This window comes from Fistularia commersonii, chromosome 2 (genome assembly GCF_037954325.1).
Source record: "Fistularia commersonii isolate RoL2024-O1a breed Wild chromosome 2, RoL_Fcom_v1.0, whole genome shotgun sequence".
Lineage (NCBI taxonomy): Eukaryota > Metazoa > Chordata > Actinopteri > Syngnathiformes > Fistulariidae > Fistularia > Fistularia commersonii.
Genome location: NC_141285.1, coordinates 3,584,178 through 3,609,170, shown reverse-complemented (window position 1 = coordinate 3,609,170; position 24,993 = coordinate 3,584,178). Strand labels below are relative to the sequence as shown.

Genomic DNA, 24,993 nt, shown 5'->3' with positions numbered 1-24,993 from the left:
TAGGCCATTTTAAACACTCACACTCAGTCACTCCACCTCCCTCTCTCGGCCGATGATGCCTTGCTTTCTGTCAAAGTAATGGCATCACAAGCTCTCCGTGCAGCCCCTGCCTCTCCTCTTTTACTGACATAACTCTAGAGTCTGCTCAGTGTGGACACTTCATTCAGATTTCTAAATGTCTAGCCAATATTGTTGTCATGTTTATGTTATGGACTACTTATTAATAACTCATAAAGCACATTGGTTGATTATTAAATCATTTTCACTGGGTTTTCATTAGGAAAGAGGAAGCCAATGCTCCCAACTGAAACAGCCGGTTAATTATAGGGCTCATAATTTCCTAATCTGATTTTCGGGGATGTTTGCAGGGCTGTTTGGCTAGCCGGCATATAAATAGACAAACAAAAATGAAACAGCCACATGGCTGGAAATTTGCAGTCATATGCCCTATCTTGCCCTTGACTGAAAGCATTATTTTCATTCAAATCTCAACAATCCTATGCCATCTTTTCCAACAAATAAGTCTCATATGCTTCTCCCCTGCTTATTAAAGGACAAATTCACATCAAATAAGCCCAAAATTGTCTGACGGCCTAATTTTCTAATGATATTAAATAAGACACGTGTAAATTTATTTGGGAAGACTCATCTCTGGGGTCAGGGGAAATGAGCAATCCTTTTTTCCCCCGAGCTGCCACCCACTATTAAACTATTCCCAATAAAAGCAACCCGCAGACATCCAGGCAGAGGGTGTGTCCCGCCTGGTGTATTAACGAGGGCTTTCCTCTTTGTCCTATTCCTCGGTCGATTGATTTTTGTTTGGGAAAATTAATGTAGTCGCTGTAAGGTTCTGGAGGTCAGAGGTAGACAGGCTTCAGCAGATGAGGGGCGGTGCTGGCGGGCTAGCAGAACGGCAACAAGCGGCCGCGAGGCGCCGAATCCCGCCTGATGAAACTTGCTCGCTGTCAACATGTGTGAGGGCGGAGCGTACGGTAGCTTATGATGTATTGTCTCCGTGGCGTGTCGCGCACACAGAAAAGGCATCTCTTATGATTGACCAAGCAAATATATTGGCCCGTTTATTGACTCCTCTCAATCAACCCGGCGTCGGTCGGGTTTTCCTGCCCTCGGTGCGCGTCGTCGTACGCCGCCGTTTTTGCAAAAGCGTAGGAATTGGGTTGAAGTATGTTCAGGCGAGGAACATTGCGGACCTGTTGCACAAAGAAATGCCCTGTCAACCACAGCCAGCTGTCTGAAACTTTCTCTGACCCCCAGACCTTATCTAAGTGGCATCTTTATTACAGTATGAAGTGAAGTATAACCATATTTCGGTGAGTAATGCTTCCCAAGTAGGAACCAATCTAACACAAAGCGTGGCCCAGTCAACAACTTCCTCCGCCGGTTCAAGTCACAGTGGCACCCTGTATGCACCCTGCTATAGCTAATTCCCAATTCATTAAAGAGCCATTTAATTAGATTGGATGTAATGCTCTTTCAGTTAAATTCAAGCTCTTAGTTTCAACTGCCTAATTTCATTGCTCCCCCCCCCCCAAAAGAGGAGGAGAAAAAAGGGGGAAAAAAAATCAAAGCTCCTTTGGCTAACTGGAAACGGTGTATTTCTGAAAATGGTCTCTGTTCCGTTTCTTTATAGAGTTAGAATTCCAGAGCTGTACAGTTACAGGAATGTCAGAAGGAGATATTCCCAACATGGATAAGAATATACGCTCATGATAAGACAAATTGTTTGTATGAACATCGCAGTTCTTTCGTGGAACAAAGCAGTCGTGAGAAAGTCGATAACAATCCCGGTGACGAGTCAATATGTCTGCTGGGAAAAAGCGAGTCTCACAAGTAACTATCATGCTAGCTATTTTAATAGTCTGATTTGAAATGCACAAGAAAGTATCGAAAACACAGAGGACTGAAAATGAAAAAAATCAAATAAAAATGATATATAATATCTATGCTTCCATCGTTCGGTATGGTCAGTGCTGAAAAAGGGGTCATGGGATTTCAACATCCTACACATATTAATGAAATCAAGTGTGCCATTAAAACTGTTGAATGTCACCGTATCCTTCACTGCAATGCTTTCAGTGGCCGCATCGATAGAGTCGTACAGTCGGCCGCCCGCACCGCTCACCTGACCCCTGACCTTCTTAAATCTTGGCCGGCGTGCTCGCCCCTGTTGTACACAAAGCCCCCTAAATCTTCACGATGGCACCCGAAAAGCTTAACGTGAGAGTCGTAATGAGGGCGAACGGACGGCGCTCTCAGCTGTGACAGATGCACTGTACATTGTTTATTCCCCCTCCGGATCCACATGACTTGCGATCCAGTACCACCTGGTCATCTGTTGAGCGCTGAAAGGAGCAGCCCAGGAGACTTGCTCCAGACGAGCATGGGGCCCTCCAAATCCTCTTTTCTCTGAACATTTCTGAGGTTTATATTTACAGGAGAGCAGACATGGGTTCGCTGCCACTCTTGCCCCTGGCACAGGACCTCCGCTAACTCGCATCTTAAAGCTGTCTTTTAAGCGGGGCCGGCCAAAAGGGCCGGATGCTGCGATTGTACGGATAAAAAGAAACATCTGCGTAAGAAAAGTCCTCTGTTCCCTCTTTTTTTATTTATTATTATAATAATACAATAAGAGGGAAAAAAAACCCATGACATAATTTCTCGATATCTAAGAAGCTGAGGCTGCATTTACATTCGCTTTTCATGCAGCGTCCATGTGCTCTTAGTGGCGATGCACTGAAGTATAACTAAGCTAGCATGGAGGATATCCAACCATTTAAATCAAGCCTCTGGGAATTTTACATAACACATCATTGGCGAACATTGGTTTTTGCATAAAGACAAAGAAGGCCACAAAGAGCCACTGGACGGGCGTCTTAGCCTGAGACGAGCTGCTGCATGTGTTTTTGCAGACTCCTCTAAAGCTTCACGGTCCTGTGGTCACTGTTGTGCTCAGAGAATACCTCGTCTCATACCCAGACAGACCACAGACAGAAAGCTGCTTATTTTTTTTTTTTTTTTTATACTTTGAGGGGCGAAAAAAATGATATACTTTTTTTTTCCCCTCTCCTGAGACAAACCCAAAACCTTCTCCTCCTGTGATACGGCTCCTTTTTTTCTTTTTTTTTTTTTTTTTTTTTTTGATCTTCAGCGGAGTGTCTGGGCCCGAGGAGATAAACCACCATCGATTCCCCCCTGAGCTGAGGAAGCTGTCATATTTTATGGATGTTTCATACTCATGATCTAGACGATGTTGCCTTCATTTAGGAAGAGTTGTGTTTGTAGTAAGGGAGGAGGAAGGGCTCTTGATGCAGAGGAATGAGGACCTTCCTGATAAATTCTTCTCGCAAGTGACAAAGTAATGTTACTAAGATGCAGCAAAGTTATATATTTCAATATGGGTCTGTGCGATAGAGCTCTATCTCATTAGACAGCCAAGGATGCCAGTTTGTCATTACAAGGCCACATAAGTTAGCCACAGGCAGGGCGGGACATGGACAGAATCAAAGCTGCTGCTGGACACAAGCTGACTGATTACTTTTCCAGCTGACATGGCTGCCCTGACAGCCGTCCCAGCATCCTCGGGGAGAGTTGAGTTTGCTCGATACAAAGTATTTGACGTATAACTTTGCTGACGTCACACCCCCTTACCTCCGGGTTTTGAAAACGTGTGCGAGACTTTGAAATTTGCATTCGTTGTACCCCTCTGATTACGACTCGGCCGTTAAGAAAAAATTAAAAATCCTTTACAGCCTTTTCTCGGCCCCTGTGATCATTTAAAATGATATCGCTTCCATTCCCCGCAGCCCGTATGATCCTAATTCGATCAATTCTTTCTCAAATGACGCAACGTGAATAGGCACGATATTAAATCAAATAATAATATAGATTGATGAACAGTCCGTGACAACATTAGCGGCCTCTCCGAAATGCAGAGAAGAAAGAAGAAATCAATGAGCTCCAGGACTCGTCATTTGCATGGGGCCTCTTTCTCTAATGGATTCCTTTTTACGGATTGGGGAATTACAAGTTGAAATATTCTTTTTGATTATTGGACATCCATAGCCAAATATGATTTACATTAATGAGCATAAGTATATTAAAGGGATTTTATCCCCCGGCATTTGAAACAATTGAATAATGGCCCCAGCAACCACGCTCCGGCCAGAGAAAATAGAGAGGAGGTAATGTCACTTTAATTACTAATGGATACCTCAATTGTTCAGCCTTTGATTATTCATCTATGGGAACAATCTAATAAGGCAAATATTCATCATCTTTTGTATCCCCTTTTAAAATGATGATTTTGTCAAGCCCAAACAACAAAGTTATTGCCTCTGCCTGTGTTTCCACCCCAGTCGGTAGGTTTGGGTTTGTTTGTTGTTTGCTGATCTGTCAGCGGGATTGCACAACGACTGAATTAAACAACAATTAAAATCAAATTATGAGGAGAAACGCTTCGTGGGACAAATCCATTTTATTTTGGGCGCGATTCTAGAGCAAAGACTTTGGGAGGTTGTAACATCTTTCAATTCAATTTACTTGAATTGAAAGTTCTGATCTGTACGTGTAGTAGCTAAAGTTCCCTCTAAGTATTTGCCAAAGTATTCACTCATTTTACCACTCTAAGACGGAAAGAACGAGTCTCTACGCGTGTTTACTGTTGACGACGGTAGAAAACAGTGTGTTCGCTCTGTCCTTTACTGAATCAGACCAGGTATCAAACAGTTTTACCTTTATACACATTTGAACTGATCACGTCATAGCTCAGCGCCCGCTCCTAACCTTATGTGGTTAACCTAAACATGAATACATATGCCATGAATAAGCATATGTACTCAACAAAAAAGCAAAATTAAATACAATAAAGTGATTATAAATAATCATGCCATAATGAACAATCACCAAAATATAATTTAAATAATATTATATCCAAATCTGAGACTAAATTACAAAAAAATAGAAAATGGCACTAACAGTACGTATTCCCGGACAATTGACGGTTTCAGTTGCGGAACTGAGAAATCTATCTGCCTTGGCGGAGGACGTTACCGTGACGATAGAAGAAAGGTCTCTTATGTTCGGTTGCAGATGTCTGATACGGTTAACGCTGAGTAGTTGACCTTGTTTGCCGGGATGGACATTGTGAAATTTCCTCCCGAGTCAGAGGAGCTCCACATATCGCCCTTCCCGAATTAGCATTACATCCTGTTGCCCTGATTAAATTGTGCACCGCAGAGTTTGACCCAATCTTTTTGATGAGTTTACAAAACAATATTAGCGGGCGTACGTGTAAATCACGGGGTCGGGTGAGACGAACATTTCTCTGCTCGCTTTTTTAAGCAAGGATAGACAATGGCGTTATTACCAGAGCGTGAATCCGTTTAATCTGAGAATATGCCTTACAATTCACATTGCATTTTGACGTTCTCCAGATAGTTTGGTCATTTCTGAACTCACATATGTAAAATAAAAACAAACATTGCAATGGAGGACACTGATAAATTGTTTTCCTTCTTTTCTTTTTGAGCATTCTGTTGATTTTTTTTATTACCATTCTTTACGATCGGCAGACAACTTACTCTTTTACTGCCTCGCGGCTCGATTCTGCTCTTCTCGATGTCTTCACGGAACACTATCACCAATTACACTTAGAGCAAGATTCAGATTCTTATTTCTAAATAAACATGGGGAGGGGTTATTTTGAGGTTCAGAGAATGTTTAAAAATTCCAGTACACCCATAGTGGGACAATACGGACAATGTGGAAAAAGCATATACAGGACTGTCTCAGAAAATTAGAATATTGTGATAAAGTTCTTTATCTTCTGTAATGCAATGACAAAAACAAAAATGTCATACATCCTGGATTCATTACAAATCAACTGAAATATGTTATTATCTTAATTGCTGATTACGGCTTACATCTTAAGAAAACGCCAAAATCCCATCTCAAAATATTAGAATATCATGAAAAGGTAATTTTTTGCTTTTTTTAATTGCATTACAGAAGATAAAGAACTTTATCAGAGTATTCTAATTTTCTGAGACAGGCCTATAGTGTAAAAACATATTATATACAGTTTAAGGCGTACTCCTTGTCACTGTACTTGTCAAACGTCCTGTTCTTTCATTGAAGTTTAGGAATTTAAATTTTGTCATATTTCCTTTAAGAGCCTTTAAATAATTCAACCACTTAGCCTAAATTTACTTAAAGGGACTTTTCAAAATCATTAAACAGAATCAGCTGAATGCTATGTTTATGTTATAATAGAGCAGGGTTGGGCAATTATTTTGGCTGGCGGGCCACGTTGCTGATTTATTTTTTATGCGCGCACCAACTAGGTATCATGTAAATTGCATAAAATGAAAATTGCAATTTCAATTTATTTTCAATTTCAATTTTATTTCAACTTTAAAATCATGAATGATCATATAAATTATTTTGTATGTAGTCATCCATACAAAATTAAACAAAAGGAAAGCTGTAAAATGCCCTGGTTTGTCATATAGCGTAGAAATATAAAGGTAATTCCACTTCCCTAACTCTGGAAAGTAGAGTGAGATTAGAACCCCCAGAACTTGATGATAAATCATTCGATTATTTTCAATCTCTGCACAGACTATCAACATTAAATCTCTTGCTAGGTACCTTCTAAAACATTTTACTGTCATACTCTTTATCTGTTTTATTCAAACTGTGTTGATTTTGCGCTGGGATTGAATCTATAACGGCATAATATGGGATTTCAGTTGAAGCAACAGAGGCCGTCCCGGTAATAAGTTTAACGCTGTTGATACCAAAGCAGCGGGTATTTCTCGTCAGTACATTTGATAGATTAGCGGAGACGACGCCCCTCACAGTTCTGACGCTGCACTCGCACCCTGTTATAGACTTTTAATACGAGAAAAGGTGACATCATCTGGCTCGTCCCGCCCTCGCGACCTCTAACCCGAAGCCACAGACGGAGCATTTCTCACTCTGATGAGTAACTTCATGTGCCATTTTGGTCGAGGGCCACTTTTATTAGTAGGATCGATGTGGGGCAACATCAGGCCCAGCATTACATAATTTGAATAATTAAAGCAAACATGCAAGCGGCTGTTTTGAACCATCAAATAACTTTATGCCTGTTAGTAATGACGCCGGAGGGAACGAGAACCAACCTCTGCACTCGCCGTTGTCTGTGTATGAACGTGCACTTTATGTGTCAGGCGCACCTGCGTGGAGCTGCACGCTATTCGTCCTCGAAGTCACCGTCTAATTTATTCCCAGCATGAATTCGCTCACGCCGCTCGTCCGTGCAAAGGGCCATTTTGCCCAGACTCATTAAGAGGTCGACGGCAGCACGAGCCCCATAGGTGTAATCCCATTACTTTGATCCTCTGTTTTTATGCTCTCGTTAAAAGCTGCTGAAGTAGCAACACGATATGAGTAAATATGCAGTCGGAATAGATATGAGCCGAAATTCCAGTCCTTCCGGTCAAGAGGTCCAACCGCCTCTCTAGAATATTCGGTACAAAGCGCATCGCAAAACCCCGCATTTCTAACAGAGATTGTTCCGTCTGAATTATACCTCAGAGGTAAACGATGTGTTCTGGGGGATATATATATATATATACTGCTCAAAAAAATAAAGGGAACACTTGAACAACACAATGTAACTCCAAGTCAATCACAGTTCTGTGAAATCATAGTGTCCACTCAGGAAGCAACACAGATTCATTTTGACTTGTTTTAAGGACATTACATCAAAGTTGGATCAGCCTGGAGTTTGTTTTTACACTTTAATTTTGAGTGTGATTCCTAATCCAGACCTCCATGGGTTGATACAATTGATTTCCATTGATCATTTTTGTGTGATTTTGTTGTCAGCACATTCAACTGTGTAAAGAGCAAAGTATTTCATAAGAATATTTCATTCATTTAGATCTAGGATGTGTTTTTTAAGTGATCCCTTTATTTTTTTGAGCAGTGTATAGACACATATATGTATATGTATAATATCGGGAAGCTCTTTTAAAGTCTGAGTCATATCATGTATCGGCCTATTCATGTTTCTGTTTTGTTGTTGTTGAATGTCATTGCCGTGATGGTTTTATTGCTTTAGACCCCTCGGCCGGGCAGGTTAGAGGAGGGACTGCACGACTGATGAGCATGGCAGGAAATTGGCAGATGGAAGCATCCATTTCGCCGCTAATTAGGGGGTCCAGAAGCCCGCCGACTGACAGGGTTCAACCGAGCAATGTAGTGCCTGCCAGCTCCCATCCCGTGCGCTTTATAAAACGCTCTTTAATTCCCCGGCACAATATCATTAACTTTGTAAGTGGATGAACACAATGGACAAGCAATTTAATTAACTTCTACCATTGAATGTTGGAGGGGAGACTAAATGAAATTAATGCACAATATTTCCCAGCGAGGCAGCCAACCTTGGGAGTGGGTCCGGATTGTTGGCAGGTCAGGCGCTGCCGTGGGTTTGGCCAATTATGCCTTGTTTAGACCCATCCATAATATTTCCCTCAAAAGAAAATAAAATCTGTGGTTTTGAGATCAATCACGGGCCGCATGTCTCTCTGCATTCTGGGGGATTTTAGAATAATGAAGTGAAAGCCTGGAAATGCAGACATAGGGATAAAACCGGATATTATAACGGATCCGCACGGCGGCGGGGGCTCGGTTGATATAAACGATCAATAAATAAATGAATGAATGGAGTTCGGAAAATGTAGCCAATAAAGCGGCCTCCCCCTGGATCTAGGAGGGATGTCAACAGATCACCATTAACTAGTTAAACAATGAGAATATTTTCAGACGGTTACCCGTGTCGGTTTCGGTTAATTTACGTGCTCGCTTCGCGGACGGCTTCGTCGATGCCAAAAAAAAAAAAAAAAAAAAAAAAGAAAGCTTGAAAATGATTAACGAAACGTGCAGGCTGTGTCTGTGAATGGCTGGCAGTCAGTGGTCGTGTAGTCTTTAGAAATGTGCGCCGCCAATCACTGTAATAGAGACTAAGGGATTTGAAAAATGAGTTTGTCGCCTTAAGCCTGGCTAAATTACGCAATTTGTCTCCTGTGAATGAACACACTGAAGAACAGCATTCGAAAGGAGGATGAGTAGAACGCTGACTGGAAACCGATTTGCTATTTGTGATGGGATGGAATACAAACTCTAACCTGGCGTTTTATTCATTTGAAATCAAAATGTATGCATATTATACTTAACCCTCCGCGCACCCTCGTTGTTTGTTGCTAAAATCCTGCACGCCTGTCGTCTCACCTGATAACTAACCCACACCGGTTCTATCGATCCGGCATTTTTAAAGGTGCTTCTGCAAAACATTAGTTCAAAGTGGAGTCACGGCAGACCTTTGGATGAAATTACCTCTAAGATGTAGCTACTAGCCAAATTGGTGATCGCTGACCTTATTATAGAAGACTCTGGTCTAAGTATGATCCGTCATACATTACGGGGAGCAGTTGTTGCATACTAATGTCCAATGAACACGCTCTCGTAAGTCCTACTTGTATTTGTGTAAACAAAAAAAATATTTTTTTGTATGCACAGAAAAGAAAAAAACGGGCATAAGTGATTTTAAACAATGGGTGGCTTCGGTTATCGTTTCTGCAAGAAGAATCGGACGGGGGCCTTTCCGTTTGGAGTTTGCATAGATCTTCTGCATTGCACCTTGACTACATGTGTACATTTTTACAAGTAGTCATTATAAAAGTGTCTCTGCCGCGTCTTTTGACTTGACCGTATTTGTTCTAAGCCCGCAAAGAGTCGTCCGACGTAGTCGAAATTCCGGTCAAAATGAGGTGGGTGGATTAGTATGGAGAATATGCTGTGCCTGTTTTAATTATAAGCAATCGATACCCTTCAGAAGCCCTGCTTCTGAAGGTTTGTTCATAAGGTCCCTCACAGGGGCAATAGAAGAGCATTAAGGAGAGTAAACTTTACTTAATCGCTTGTCTTACTCGCTTTGAAACAAATTCAGGTGGAATTCAAATAGCATGTTTTCTCTCCCCCCCCCCCCCTTCCATCTGACCTTAACGTGTTTTCCCATAACACATACATTAAGACCCACCCCAGAGACAAGGGCTCCTTCAGGATGTGACGGATGTGCTCGGACACTCGGGCCACTTTTGAGTCACAGAAAGTGACAGAGGAAGTTTTAATGAGAGTTTTGTCTGTGTATCCAGTCAGGCTTTCTAGGCAGCTGATGAATAATAGACACTGTGGCTCAATACTCTGAATACTCAATCAATGGCACTGGGAGAGGGCCTTGGCAAACACATATGGCAGCCTGGGGGTGGGCAGCAGGCTCAGGAGCAGCAGAAAATACTAAGGCTCCTCCATCTGTATCTCCGGACTGAAAAAAGCAGGCCGCGTCTATTGATGGCGCTCGCTTTTGTGCGGTGGTGTTTTCCTTGCGGGGGGATGACAAACAGCCTGTTTGCGCACTATTGGAGATTTGTGCAAAGAGGCTCCCGTGAAGGTGCTCTTTTAGCTTCGGATCCTGCACGTCAGCGGGTTCCCCTGCGGCGACGCAGACTGATCCGGAAGCAGGGATCCGGATTCAGCGGATTCAAGCCGTCCCGTAGTCCGACGCAGGATTAGCGCTTTTTTTGTTCATTCGGAATGAATGGATGCGAGTGCTGTATTTAATGAACATTTACTTTACGAATCAGTGGCATCCCATCGCTATCCATGCCGATCTGAGCTGTAAAGATGAAAAAAAAAAAAAAATTGCTCATGACAGCACATCCGATTGACCTTTTCAATCGGGCCGCGCGCTTGCGTGTCTATTTATTTGTCAGTCAGGTTGTGTGCTCTTGTCTCGCGGCGGCGTTGCTTCGTTTATGATGTGACAGATGAAAGGACCCCGAGGATTTGAAAGCAACAAGAAATAAACTGGAAAACGGCCTTTTTTTCACATTTTCTCCAGAGTTTTAAATATGAGTGTGATGGACCACCTTATGGAAACAACCGCAATTCTTTGGCATGTTTTTTTTTTTTTTTTTTTGTCGCACAATTCAAGTACATATAAGGTAATATTCTGTAAGCGTTTTTTTTTTTTTTTTTGTCATTTCCATGTAATAGTCCATTACATGCACTGTTTCCCATTTTCGCATCACGGGTTTGAGTATAGAAAGGCGGCTGCACACGTAGATGCAGAAGAGTGACCCCAAAAGCCCGAAAGTAATTAAAATAAACTCCCAACAAACACTCGATGGGAGGTGTGTTTTCCTGATGCATCTGCATCGCCGCTGCCATCTAGAACTCTCCAGTTCTGCCACCTTTAACATCTGGAGTGAGTTCTACTTGGCTTCCTTTTTTTTTTTTTTCCCCCCCTCTTCCTCTTGAAACACTTTGCTCAAATCGCTCATCTCTCTGCTCCACAAACCCATAAGACTGGGGGACAGCAGAATATTACCCTCTGAAGTTGTCCAGTGACACTCTGATGACACCGGAGTGTGTGTGAGGCAGCTCTCCTGGGACTGGCGCCTTTCCCTTAGCGCAGATTGGAGGTGAGACCTTGAGGAAAAATTATTACTTTTATGTTTGCTTTATGGCTCATTTTTCACATTAAATGCAGAAAATCTATTCGAAGGTCACAGAAATCCCGCTTCTCTTCATTGGCCAGAACTAATTTCTGCAGCCCCGGGTATCGATAAAGCATTCAGCGGAGCAAAGAATGCATGCTATGTACTGGAGCTCTCAAGTCTCTATTTTCCACTAGACAGTCTAGGGGGACTTGTTGAGGCCATATCTGCTGTGGTATTGGACACACTGGCATGGATACACACACACACACACACACACACGCACATGGGAATCGAGTGTCCCGCTTGCATCGTCTGAGCGGCCTTATCTCCGAGTTGGGTAGCCAGTCGAATTTGTGATAAGAGATAGCATTGCCAGAACAAGTCATAAAACCCCGGCTTTTATGGCGTGGTTATTGTCTTTCTGTCTACAATTATGGTGATTACTCATCTCCCGCCCCCCGGCCCTCACGGTACGCTTAATAGACTGCATTTTCCTAATGGAAAATTAAGTAGCTGCTGAGGCAGTGGTGGTGGTGGTGGGGGGGGGGGTTTATAAATATGTAAAATATACTTTTAATTATTTCACGTGAATCTGGCAGCTAATCAATAAAGCGGGACGTGACAAACATAAGTTTGACACGGGCCATTGTAAAGCCACCGGTAAAAGATAAGCATGGCCTGTCAGCGCAGTCGAGTCCTAATGAATATTTTGAGCCTGTCATGGAAGGAGACAAATGGATTAATTGCACCCTGCTAATATAATAGCTTCTTCATGAAGAGTGCAGCTGAGAGCCGGGGGGGGGAGAGGAGGGAGAGCGCACAGCTGCTGCCGGGGGGTTTGAACTTGATGTCAAATAAATATTTATTAGGGTTGAGGGTTAAGTAGATTACACAGATAGCCACTTAAGCATAGTTGCTTATCATTTATTTGAAAATTGATTTGCGCAGATTTGTTTAATGTCATATTAATTTTAGTTTTAGTGGTCTCTCTGATTCACCGAGGGCCGGGAGAGGGATCAGGTTCCACCGCGGCACAGACGGGGAAGAGGGTACTTGGCTTCGGTGTTAACGTTTTATTTAGTGTGATTTAAGCGGACTCCCTGCTATCATTAAGGATGTTTGTTAAGTAAGCCGTACGTTTTATTTAAGTCGCTTTGAAGGCTGCGGCTAATTCTTCAGATTGGTGTTTTTAAAAAAAAAGCCGCGTGGTTAATTTTAAAGAATAATACCAAGCGCTCCGAAGCACCGAACCATTCGTCTTGAGAAATATCCGTGTGTGACGAGCCGCGTTCGGAGGACTTTGAGTTTGTTTCTTAAAATGCAACTCCACATGAATACAACCATTGAAAACACTTATTAAATTACAAGTTATTATCTAATCAATTAATCGCAGCAGCTTATTAAACTGGGATTTCTGGAAAGAAATCAATTAAAATCTTTCCACGGATCTGTCGATCGGCAATTATTTGTTACCTCATCTTTTTTTTTTTTTTTTTTTTTTTTTTACGAACAGCGACGGAATTTCATTTCGGCGAAAAATCCGAAGAGGCGAAAAACATCATATTTCATAACAGTTATCTTTTTACCGCCCTCTCTTTTCCGTGTTCGCTCACGCAAACTTGGGCTGGTTCGATCGGCGGCATCTCTTTTGACGGATCCGTTATTTCCACCCTATCACTTCTTCCTACCCTCCGATCCGTCTCCGTCCACAACTCACAGTTTGGCAGTTTAAGGTGAAAGAGAACATAAAGACAAGTGAGTACAAATAAGCGGAGGTGGGGATTCCCGGAAGCCATCATCTGGCGAACGGAGAAGCTGTGACCTTGAGTCCCAGCATCGTCCAACGCCATCCCCTCTCGTATATGGCGCCCCCTCCTCCTTCTTCACCCTCCCCCATTTTTTTCAGTCCTCCATCAGAGCGAGGAAGGAGGGGAACGCATGGAGGTTCGGGTCACCAACCGCTCTTCTCATCAATTAAATGTGCGACAGTGTTTTTTTTTTTTTTTTTTTTTTTTTTCTCCCGCCGGCTGAACTTATATGTCAAGGAGATGAGCAGGACCTCATGTTTGTGCTTTTGACAAATCAGCAAATGTTTAATCTCAAGATGTGCCAGCGCTCATAAATAATGCAGGCCGGGCCCGGACTGTCTCTTGCCGTGTTGCGGCGAGGCGGCCGCGTCCAGCCTCGATTGCAAAACACGGGGGGGGGGGGGGAACCTCGGCGACTAAATCCGCGACGAGCTCCCGTTTTATCCACCCTCTTTGATTAGACCCCTCCATCCCCACTTCATCACTTGTTATTGTTTTTCCGCGCCTCTTCCTCCCGCCTGCTAACTTCACGCCGGCCCCGTCCTCTATCTCTGGCCATTGTGCTCTTGATTCACTCAGATTTTAATTCGCCGGCGCCGTTTTTATATCGTAAGTTACTCACCGCCCTTGGCCTCTCCTTGAGGGGAGAAAGGAGTCCCAGAATTATCCTGAACCAAAGGTCTGCTATCTCAAAGACACAGGGGATTGAGCTTGAGCTTTGCCTCCATTTGCCCTAAATGTAAAGAGGGGCAACAGAAAGCAGTGTAGTGGACTGTGAACCGCATCAAATCCCCCCTCTGCGTGACTCTCACCGCTTCCCACAGAGTTACATTGGCTTGGCCACAGACTGGGAAAGTTTTCCGATTGTTCGCAGGGAAAATTAAGATTTTAAGCCTATTGAAGTCGATCTTTGCTCATTCAAAAGTGCATCTGAATGCGTCCTTTTCGAAGCTCAAATTGTTGACCCGCCACATTAGAAGACTCTGAGCCCGAGAGCGGGGTGCGTTTGTGTGTGTGTGTGTGTGTGTGTGTGTGTGTGTGTGTGTGTGTTTGTGGAGTGTACTGTACCGTTGCACCTGTCGTCCGCTTTATTTTCATACCGGTGTATCAAAAAAAAAAAAATTATAAGCCATTCTCAAGTTAGGCTGATCCCGTTTTGCAGACGTGTGTTATATGGCTCTACCTCATCCAGCCTGCTATATAAAGGAGTGTGTGAAAGATGACAAAACTTTGCTGAGGGGTCTATTTAGTTGAGGTTTCTATTAACTTAAAATATTTTTTTTAGCAAAAAAAAAACAAAAAAAAACAACAGAACAATATTGTGATTAGATAATAACTCATATGTTGATTCAGCCTTTTCACAACAAATGGTGGATTCTTCTACAAATGAAGAGTTTGGAAAAAAAAAAAAAAAAAAGAAAGGGGGGTTAAAAAAAAAAAAAGAGGTAGAAATAATTCATTCTCTGACTGTGTGTTTTGTCCTTGCAGGCTCTGGGGAGTTTCTACTTTATCCACGAGTCTTTGAAAAACATCCAGCAGTTTGATTTCAAAGGTGAGTGCACCCCACGCCATCCCCTCACCCCCCCAACCCCCAATATATCACCGCCAACTGTCGTGAAATGAAATCCTCACGCCGTTGCCCCTCATCCCACCCCTGCGCGTCCCGTGCAACCATTTGCGCGCTATTCCTGCTCCCATCAGAACCGGCCGGCTAAGATTGGCTGCGAGGATAATGTAGAGGCGGTGGGACAAGACTGGTAATGCTTATTAATATTAGGATTTAATTCATAAGATTTCGGGCCGACAGTAATGGCGTGCCACGGGTTATTGGACAGTTACAGCGGCCTCATCAGCCCGCCGTGTCAGAGGGCCGGGGGGTCCGGCGGCCGTGCTAATTAAAGAAGGGATATAGATGTTGAGGTGCTGCGCTTCCTATTACAGCCAAGTCAGTGTGAGTGCTTGTTACCCCAGTGAAGGACAGGGCGAAGACACAGAGGGGTCGGGAGGGGAGAAGACCACGCCCCCCCACCCCCCACCCCCACCCCCGTGTGTGTGTGTGTGTGTGTGTGTGTGTGTGCACTTTTGGATTTAAAGTCTGAAATCGCATAAATCGACGCGCATGTTTTTGTTTCTTTTCCGCGTTGACTGATCGTTTTGTTTTTCTTTTAGAGCGGCTAAGATCACCGCTACAACGATAACTTTTACCCGCTGAAGCTCTCCTTCTTTTTAAATCTTTTTTTTTTAATTCGCGTCTTTTGGGTTTTAATAAAACTCGACCGTCCGGACCGCTTTCCTATCTGTCAAGATCCAGCCATTTCCAAATGTAGTTTTCTCCACTGTGACCGAAACATCTCCGAACTTACATTGTCTCGAGAAGAGTTTTTAAGAAAACATCCAGGTTGTTTGTCAAAATCAGACAATTTGACTGCATGCACGTAACGCCATTTTTTTACACTCCGCTTTATCTTTTAGCGTCGTAGCTGGAAAACAAACTATAACAGAATGACTTCAACAGCATTTCACGGTTCATGTCTGTGGAGGGCCTCCGTCATCCAGGTCACGGTGAATTCGTGTCGAAATCTTCTTGTCTTTGCAACCGGCTTCTTCGGTTCTTTCGAGTGAAGAAATTCAAGTCCAGTTGCCGAGACAAGAAGATTTCAACAAGAATTATATGGTACAAGTTGTTCCCAACTTTTACATTTCAAGAGTTCACCTCTGACTGTGAGATTTATATTAAAATAGCTTTAAAGCTTTTCGTGCCACTCCAGAGATATTTATACCAGGGAATACAAATAGCGGTGTGTGTTTTTTTACACCCACACACACAGAAAGTCTCAATCAGATCGGTCCACGCGGGCTCCCGGGTTGCACGCGTGTTTGCGCGTCAAAAGTGCAGCTGTGACAAAGACTTTCCACGGATGTTATTTCAGAATTCGTTCGGCTGCACGAATCGTCACGGAGACGGGCACGGAAGGTACGCTGCTCAAAAAAATAAAGGGAACACTTAAAAAACACATCCTAGATCTAAATGAATGAAATATTCTTATGAAATACTTTGCTCTTTACACAGTTGAATGTGCTGACAACAAAATCACACAAAAATGATCAATGGAAATCGAATGTATCAACCCATGGAGGTCTGGATTAGGAATCACACTCAAAATTAAAGTGTAAAAACAAACTCCAGGCTGATCCAACTTTGATGTAATGTCCTTAAAACAAGTCAAAATGAATCTGTGTTGCTTCCTGAGTGGACACTATGATTTCACAGAAATGTGATTGACTTGGAGTTACATTGTGTTGTTCAAGTGTTCCCTTTATTTTTTTGAGCAGTGTATTTTCTCACCGTCCGGGCTCCGCATCCCTGTCTGGGTGCAGATGTTCCGCGTTCTGACCAGCAGGTGGAGCAGTTGTCTGGAGGAAGGAACCGCTAATGGCGTTAGGATGAAAATCAATCACAGATGGGAACTCCAAAAATGAACCGTCTGTGTTTGTGTCAGTAAGCCCTCTTTTCTCATGTTCTATCTTTCACCCCGTGTGTTTCCATTTTTGTCCCTCTGCCCACCCTCTCCCTCCCCTCCCGCCTTCCCTCCCTCCCTCAGCCAAGAAATTCAGGAAAGTGGTGGGGAAGGAAACCTGCTCTGAGACACTAGAAAGCACACCCTCACTGGAGAAGGAGAAGTTTCCACAGGACTACTTCCCTGAGGTGAGGAGGCCCCGGGGGGACACAAATAACCGTTCGCAGGACCGAAAAACACCGGAGAAAACTTCTCGATCTCAGCTCTCACTCGCGCGACGATCGAACCGCCCTGTTTTCCACTCCGCCCTTAACGATTTTTCCGGGGCGTTTTTATTCGATGCCGTTTTCACGCGCCGAGAGAAATCCCTTCCCCGGGAAATCTCCACACCGCGACCGCTTCGGAGGCAAATCAGTCAGAGAATTTTGAAATGTGAGACAGAAACCCCCTCGCCTTGTCCCGCCGAGCAATTCCCTGCTCACTCTGCTGTGTTCAGTTTTTCCGGTGTGCCATCAGAGGGAAGCTGAGCGCTGAGCGGAGCTGTGCTGATATAGTAATAAAGAGCACGACTGCCCGGGTGTCATCCCCGCACTCCCTACTCATCTGTCAACCATGCTCCGCCGGCCGCCTCCGCAAATATATGCAAAACAGATGGATTCAGCCCCTTCACACACTTCCCCACAATTTCCGTCACTTTTTTTTTTTTTTTTTTTTTGCAAACCGAAGGACCCCCCCACCCAGCCCAGCACCACCCGCCTGCGAAAGCCTGCCCCGGTCATGCAGCCCCAACAAGCGTACCCCGCGTGCACACACACACACACACACACACACACATACACACATCCAACCCCCCCCCCCCGTCCCGCCGCATCCCCGTTCCAGAGATGATCTAAAACCAATTACGCTGATCGAGGCGCGAAAGCCATTTGCAATAATTACGGCGGAGCATTGTTCTGCGTTTAACGGGACGACCAAAGAGAACCCGCAAACAAAGCTGGCACGGCGCGGCGGGAGAGGGATGAGGAGCGTGATGTAGGGAGAAAGGAGGCGTGCGGAAGGGGAAGGAGGGGGGGTTCGAGGCTGGGGGGGGGTAAATGAGAAAAGTTTTGCCCGGTGATTTATGCCTCTTTCCCGACCGGGATATGAATCTGGGATGATGCTCCAGAGAGCAGCACTCCAGATAATGTTAGCCCATTTAAAAAGAGCAGATTTGTGTAGTCTATCAGGGTCGGTGAGTATTTTTTTTTTTTTTTTTTTCCTTCTCTCTCTGTCTCCCATCCCTCCTCCTTCTCCGGCCCTCCGTAGTGAGAAATTGGTTGTTATCATAGATCACAGATACTGCTCAAACCTCTTATGAAAGATGAATTAATTTCACTAATGCTTTAATGCAAAGCTCTCATGAGGGAGGCAGACTGGTGATAACCCCTGCCTCGTCCCCGCTTCCTCCGCTGGTGATTTATGCCCTCTTTTAGTAGATGAAACCGCCTACATTTGCCATCCATCTGCGGCTTTGAGGAATCCTATTACACAGGAATGCCGGGCCGAACGCAGAGTCCCGAACCGGTCGCGCCGAGTCCCGGCTCACTCGGAGTCGGGTCACACGGCGGCGGACATGTCGCGGTGACGGATGTGGAAAGAGACATTAACCGAACGGACGCAGGGGGGGCAGCTACTGTTTCCTGATCACATGTGAATATCCGAATTGAATAGTTTTTATTAGCAGGGGTAGAATATCCGAAAGGCCCGGCGGCGATGGGAGACGGATGACTCGGCGGCCGCAAGATAGATGTTTGTTTCCCTGCTCCTGTCTTACCTTTACAGTTTCCCATCAATAAAGTGTCACAGGGCCCGACGCTGATGACATCATAGTGGGAGGGCTTCGAGTGTGTTTATGTCCGTGTGTGTGTGTGTGTGTGTGTGAGAGAGAGAGAGAGAAAACAAAATGTCATTGAGTATGTTTCAGTCCACTTTCATGGCAAATGGATGGAGAGGAATGTGTTACGGACAGGAAGTGCTTGGTGAAAAGTTAAAAGAAAAAAAAAAAGAGAAGAAAAACAAATATTTTATTTAGCAGCCTTTTTTTCATATATAGCCGCATTGCTATTAAAAAATTAATTTACATTTACTTGCGTTTGTCCACAACATTGCTAGCAAATTATTTGCATTTTTAAGGTTGTTTTGGTTTTGATTCTCCCTGTTTCCTTTTTTTTTTGAATTATCAGTCATTTATTGACACATCAGCCATTTCAGCTGTTTTTTCTCCAAACACTTTAAATTAATGTTGATTTTGAACATGATTTCTTGCTTTTGTAAGGCTTTTTCTTCTTAAGTATAAATTTTACTTGTGTTCTTTTCCATATTTTTGAAGCCAATGAAATAATAATAATAATAATAATAATAATAATAATATAAAAGAATATTAGAATAAACAACATTTTTCATTATCATGTTTGTTATTAGGTCCAAAGTATGACATCGCAAAAGATAAACATATTTTTTCGATTCACCGAAGCCCAATTTGTCTTTTATTTTGCCTTCACCATATTTGTTAGAAAGCGCACGTCCCGAGCGCGCACATTATAAAACGTCGACAACATTTAAGCAGTGCACGAGCGGTTTATCACGAGAATAATCAGCATTTACGGCGGTTTTTAAACTCATTGCCATAAATTAAAAGTAGAAAAAAATAAAAATAAAATTGGCTAAACACCCGTTCCTACTTCCTTCTCGTAGATCTTTCTCCTTCTTGTTTGATTCTGATTTAAGTGGCAACCCCTCCATATATGCAAAGCAAATATTTATTTTTATCTCTCACTCCCCCATAATCCCAGTTTGAGTTATAGCTGTAAATGAAAGAAGTGGGGGACATTAATTCAAACGGTGAATAAAAAAAAAAGAAGGGAACAAAATTGTGGGCACATTTCTTTTGAAAGGTCGCCGTGATGGATTTGGCAGCTTGTCGTTTCCTGTTGTTCCGTCAATCCTTCCACCTCCCCGGCGGGCATTAATATATTTATTTGTTTGGCTCAGGAGTACATGCCTCCACACACTATTGCATCATAAGGATTTGTCATTGCCTTATATAAATAAAGTATACGACCCAGACCTTAATGTGCCCTTGCTATTGATTGTTTTACACAGGCGCTCGGAGAGGGGGGAAAAAAAAAAAGGAAGAAAATAGGCGACAGGCTGTAGATCAACATCCATATGAGTTTGTATTTGTTGTTTGAGCATGTCCATAAAAGCATTGACTTTTCATTCCCTTTTAGTGCCCTCCGTAGCACGCTGCCGCGCATGGATGTGATTACTTTCAAGTTCTGTCCTCGCTGAAAGTTAACTTCCTTCACGTTTTTTGTTTTTTTTTTTCCTTTTATGTATATGATTCATAGATGTGACTTGTACATAAGGAGATGAAGTCATTTAAACTGGCATGGCTCGTAACCCCCCCCTCCAACCCCCGCCTCCCCGATACATTTATCACCAGACAAGACACCTGTGACACAGATGCTGTTATCTTTGACAGCCGTGATCCATGAGATTGCATTATGTCCTCATGAATGAGGGAAAATGAAAGCCAAATGGTTTTCCACGCTCATTTTTTTGTAAACAGATGGATTAGAAAAATGATATCGACGGAAAAGTCCAACTTCCGACGCTCGGCTCTCTCGATATCCACAATGCCCCTCCGGCAGAAGCTTTCGAAACGCTCCCCCCCCCCCCGTCCCTGCATCGTGTCGCCGCGGTAACATGGCGAAAACGACAGAGACGAGTCGTACCTTGAGCCGCGCGGCATGTCCGGGCTTATATAACCCCCCCCGGCGAGACCCTCCGTTTGATGGGCCCCCCGGATGATGGAATAAAGATAAATGCGACTCTCCACCGGGGCTCAAATCAATCAGTGTTTGCGGGTATTACTTATTACTCACTGTGAATTTCTGTCACGGGGCTTTTGTTGTAACCCCCCCTCCTCCTTCTTCGCCCTCCTGCATGTCCTGCAGTCTTCAAACCCTCCCCAACCCTACTCAACATTATCTCACCATCATACACTGCTCAAAAAAATAAAGGGAACACTTAAAAAACACATCCTAGATCTAAATGAATGAAATATTCTTATGAAATACTTTGCTCTTTACACAGTTGAATGTGCTGACAACAAAATCACACAAAAATGATCAATGGAAATCAATTGTATCAACCCATGGAGGTCTGGATTAGGAATCACACTCAAAAATAAAGTGTAAAAACAAACTCCAGGCTGATCCAACTTTGATGTAATGTCCTAAAAACAAGTCAAAATGAATCTGTGTTGCTTCCTGAGTGGACACTATGATTTCACACAAGTGTGATTGACTTGGAGTTACATTGTGTTGTTCAAGTGCTCCCTTTATTTTTTTGAGCAGTATATTTACAAGGGTCCGACTTTGAGTTGAATGGGATAATAATACCCCCCCTAGCAAAAAAAAAAAAAAAAAAAATTAAAGTTACCTCAAGAGAAAATCATTGAATTGAATAAATTCAAATCATCATGTATCATTCAGCATCGCGTAACCTCGGACCTCATCGCCACTACATTTAGTATAAATCCGCATGAAATTTTGCAAGGCTTCTATGTTAACTCAGATAGATTTAGTCGCAATATTGGAATAAAACAGCTCCTCACCCCGCGGTTCAACAGCTCAGTCTCGCGTGCGTCTTTTTACGGCTCGACACCCGAGCGCTGTCACAGGTATCGCGTACGTATCGACAGCAGGGAACAGCCTCCCAAATTGCAGAGCTATATAAGAAAGGTCAAACTGGATGGAGTGAGAGATAGTGACCGGTGTGTGTTCTAGGCAAGGATTAGGCCGAGGATGATGCGTGCGTGTGTGTCTTGGTGTCTTGCCTGTGTCACAGTTGACATTTTATAGAGGCGTCGTTTTCCTCTGGTCACAACCGGGGAGTTCTGTGCAGTTCCTTCTATTTACAAGCGGATGCAACGCCTTTTTCCGCCTCAGTCCGCGCCATCGTGTCTGTCCGTCTTTACGTCTCCCGTCGTGCGTGCGTGCGTGTGTGTGTGTGTGTGTGTGAGCCCGTATATGTATTGCTTGACAACACTGGATGTGACCCGCTGTGTAACAGCCGTTCATCACTGTCATGGGCAGAGACGCCATCACTGACCTGTGGAAGGTCATCCAATGTCACCCCGAGCCTTGCGACCTTTTACCGTTGGCCTCCGACTCCCCCCCCCCCCCCCCCCCCCCGACCCCCCCGCCGGCCAGAGACTCGATCGGCGATGTGACTGCGTGTTACCTATCCGTTTCATCAAGATACGTCTCCTTTTCCCAAAACAGTCCGATTCACCAAAGACTAGAATGTCAGAATTCATTCATTTAAAGGTGTGTGTGTGTGTTTGTGTGTAAGAGGGTGATGATGAGCAGGAGATTAAATGGGGCCGGACAGCATCTCTGTCATCATCTGCGCTTCAATATCAGCTGCGGCAACCAAATCATGATGTCATCATGTCAAGCAACAGAGACACACTTTTCTCCTTCCGACGTTGATTGATGGTCAGAGATAGTCATCCTAACGGGACGCCCACTCGAAAATAAAAGCACTTAGATGGGGTGAAACACACAACCGGTTTTTTTTTTTTTTTTTTCTTTCTTCCCTCCCCCCGAACCCCTCCCCGATACACGGACGTACAACATCAGCGATGTATTCAGCCGAATGTTTACCTTGCCGCCGTCGTGAGTGTGTTTATAAGCAAGCGATGAGGCAGGGGGTCAATCAGTCATACGGAGAGGAAATGGGGCAATCTGGGGCCAGGTGTCAGGGAAGTGATGGATTTTAATGCTGTGATTGTAGTTAATGGCTCTTTAAATTAAATCGAGATTAAACGTCTCTGGCTGCAGTCACAGCTTGAATGGACACGCACACGCGCACGCACACACACACACACATACACGCATGCGCACATCCAGACCGTCTTCGCTCAACTTTACATAAGTCTAGACCCAAAGCATGTATTGCAGGCAAGTTTTTCGACAGAGGAATAAAAAGAACTAAACCTCTTTGCGATCATTACTTTATTATTTCAGATCTCTTCCCAGATTCCCAGTCTGTCAACATTTTAATCCTATATCCTCTAAATGGTACATCGGTGTATAATTTATAGTTTAACACGCTGCAAACTGACAATTATTTACTGGATCAAAAAAATCTGCGTGAAATTGCTGGATTAAAAAAATTTAACGAGCGTCATTTTAAAAAAAAAAAAAAACAAATGCAGTTTCTAATCGTGAAAGTGCGCATCTTCTACTTGCGTTGCATTTTCTTGTCATTTGTCTTAAATTGTATAATTAAGAGATGACAAAGGGATATAGGGGGAAAAAAATGAAATCAATAAAAAGAACTGCAAGGAAAAATAAATGAATTTGATAATGAACTGTAAAGAAATTAAACACTATCTTTAAATCCGCATCACATTACAGAATAATCTAACTTAATCCATGCAGATGTAAATGAATTAGCATGAGATTAGTAACCAGTGGCAAGAGGATTTTAAAATTATTATAAGGTGACAGAGAAAGAAATATTACATATTTGAAAGGGTAGAAGTGTGGTCTTTTCTCCAATAAATCCTAGATTCAGAAATCCTCCAAAAAATCAAATAAAAACAAAAATATATATATAACAACTCATCATACTTTGGACATTGGTACTTATTTATTATATACTTTTCCTCATCAAAACAAGCTGAAGCCCACGTGATGTCATGGTATCTGAAGGAACAAATGTTACGTTATTTATAAAACCATATTGTTACGAAAGATTGGTTTTAAAACGTCGTCCTATTCGATTGGGTGGAGGTTCCCCGGCGCACTCGGATTTTTGGAAGTGCGAGGTCGTGCCTCAGTGTGACACTTTCCACCCAAATTCCTTTCTCTTACTCTCAAAGTTACAATGTTTTGGACCAGGAGTTATAATTGGGCCCATATGTCGGGTTTGGGCCGTATAGTTTAATTGAAGTATGCAAATGTAATTCAATTTGATACAGTTAATCTTGCGCTAATGCAGATTGAAGGATGTGAGGAGCAATCAAATACCTTTTAGCCTTTTAATTTGCATCGCAGTTTTTTTTTTTTTTTTAAATAAAATTAGTCAATTTGTAATTATGTGACCTTGCCCGTAATTAGTTTATTCATCACCGCAGTTAACTCCCCATTAGGAGTATCAGAGAGTTATACAGGAGGAGAGAGACGAATTTATCTATTCTGAACTAGAACACACACACACACACACACACACACACACACACACACACAAAACATCAATTTGTCTCTCATTTAATAACCAGCTACATGGTGAATCATGTGCTCAGACAGATCTTCGGACCTTCAATTGGATAATTAACTCGCGGCGGGTGGGATCTGATCAAACAGCTGGTGCAGGATGTCAACGCGATCTCAGACATAACTTCCACCGCATCCGTGGGCCATCCATACGTTTTCCCCCCTCCGGCTTCCTACGCCGCGCGCGTTTCGGACCGAAGACGACGAAAGACGACGCGCTCGGTCGTCGCGCGTCCGTTGGCCGATGACTGAATCATCCCTTTTCAACAAATAAACATCCTTTTCTTCTTCGGAGCGCCCTCGTGTATTGTTCATCCGATCCGTTTCGGTAGTTTGCACGTTCTTCTCATCTACGATTAATGCGCTATTTATTTTTGTGATGAATAAGGTATCTTTCTGCTCTCTAAAAGAAATCATTATGTTAATGATTCCATCTCACTTCAGGAAATAGCTCTTTGTGCTACAATCATTTTTTTTTTTTTTTAGTATCACATAAAAAGCAGTTAATCCTCATTATTTAAGATGCGGGGTGGCTGCCGTGATTAATCGTGTCAGTGTATTATGCTATACAGGACTGTCTCAGAAAATTAGAATATTGTGATCAAGTTCTTTATCTTCTGTAGTGCAATTACAAAAACAAAAGTGTCATACATTCTGGATTCATCACAAATCAACTGAAATATTGCAAGCCTAATTATTAATATCGCTGATTATGCCTTACATCTTAAGAAAACTCAAAAATCCTACCTCAAAATATTAGAATTTCATG

General features: G+C 43.1%; 1 protein-coding gene across 1 annotated transcript in view; it reads left to right on the top strand.

Annotated features, from left to right (window-relative positions):
- inpp5a (inositol polyphosphate-5-phosphatase A) overlaps window positions 1-24,993 on the top strand; it is a 143,831-nt gene that overhangs the window by 61,578 nt on the left and 57,260 nt on the right. Inside the window, 2 exon segments of the mRNA XM_086164633.1 lie at window positions 14,864-14,927; window positions 16,978-17,081. Of these exon segments, the coding sequence (XP_086020759.1) occupies window positions 14,864-14,927; window positions 16,978-17,081 (168 nt within the window).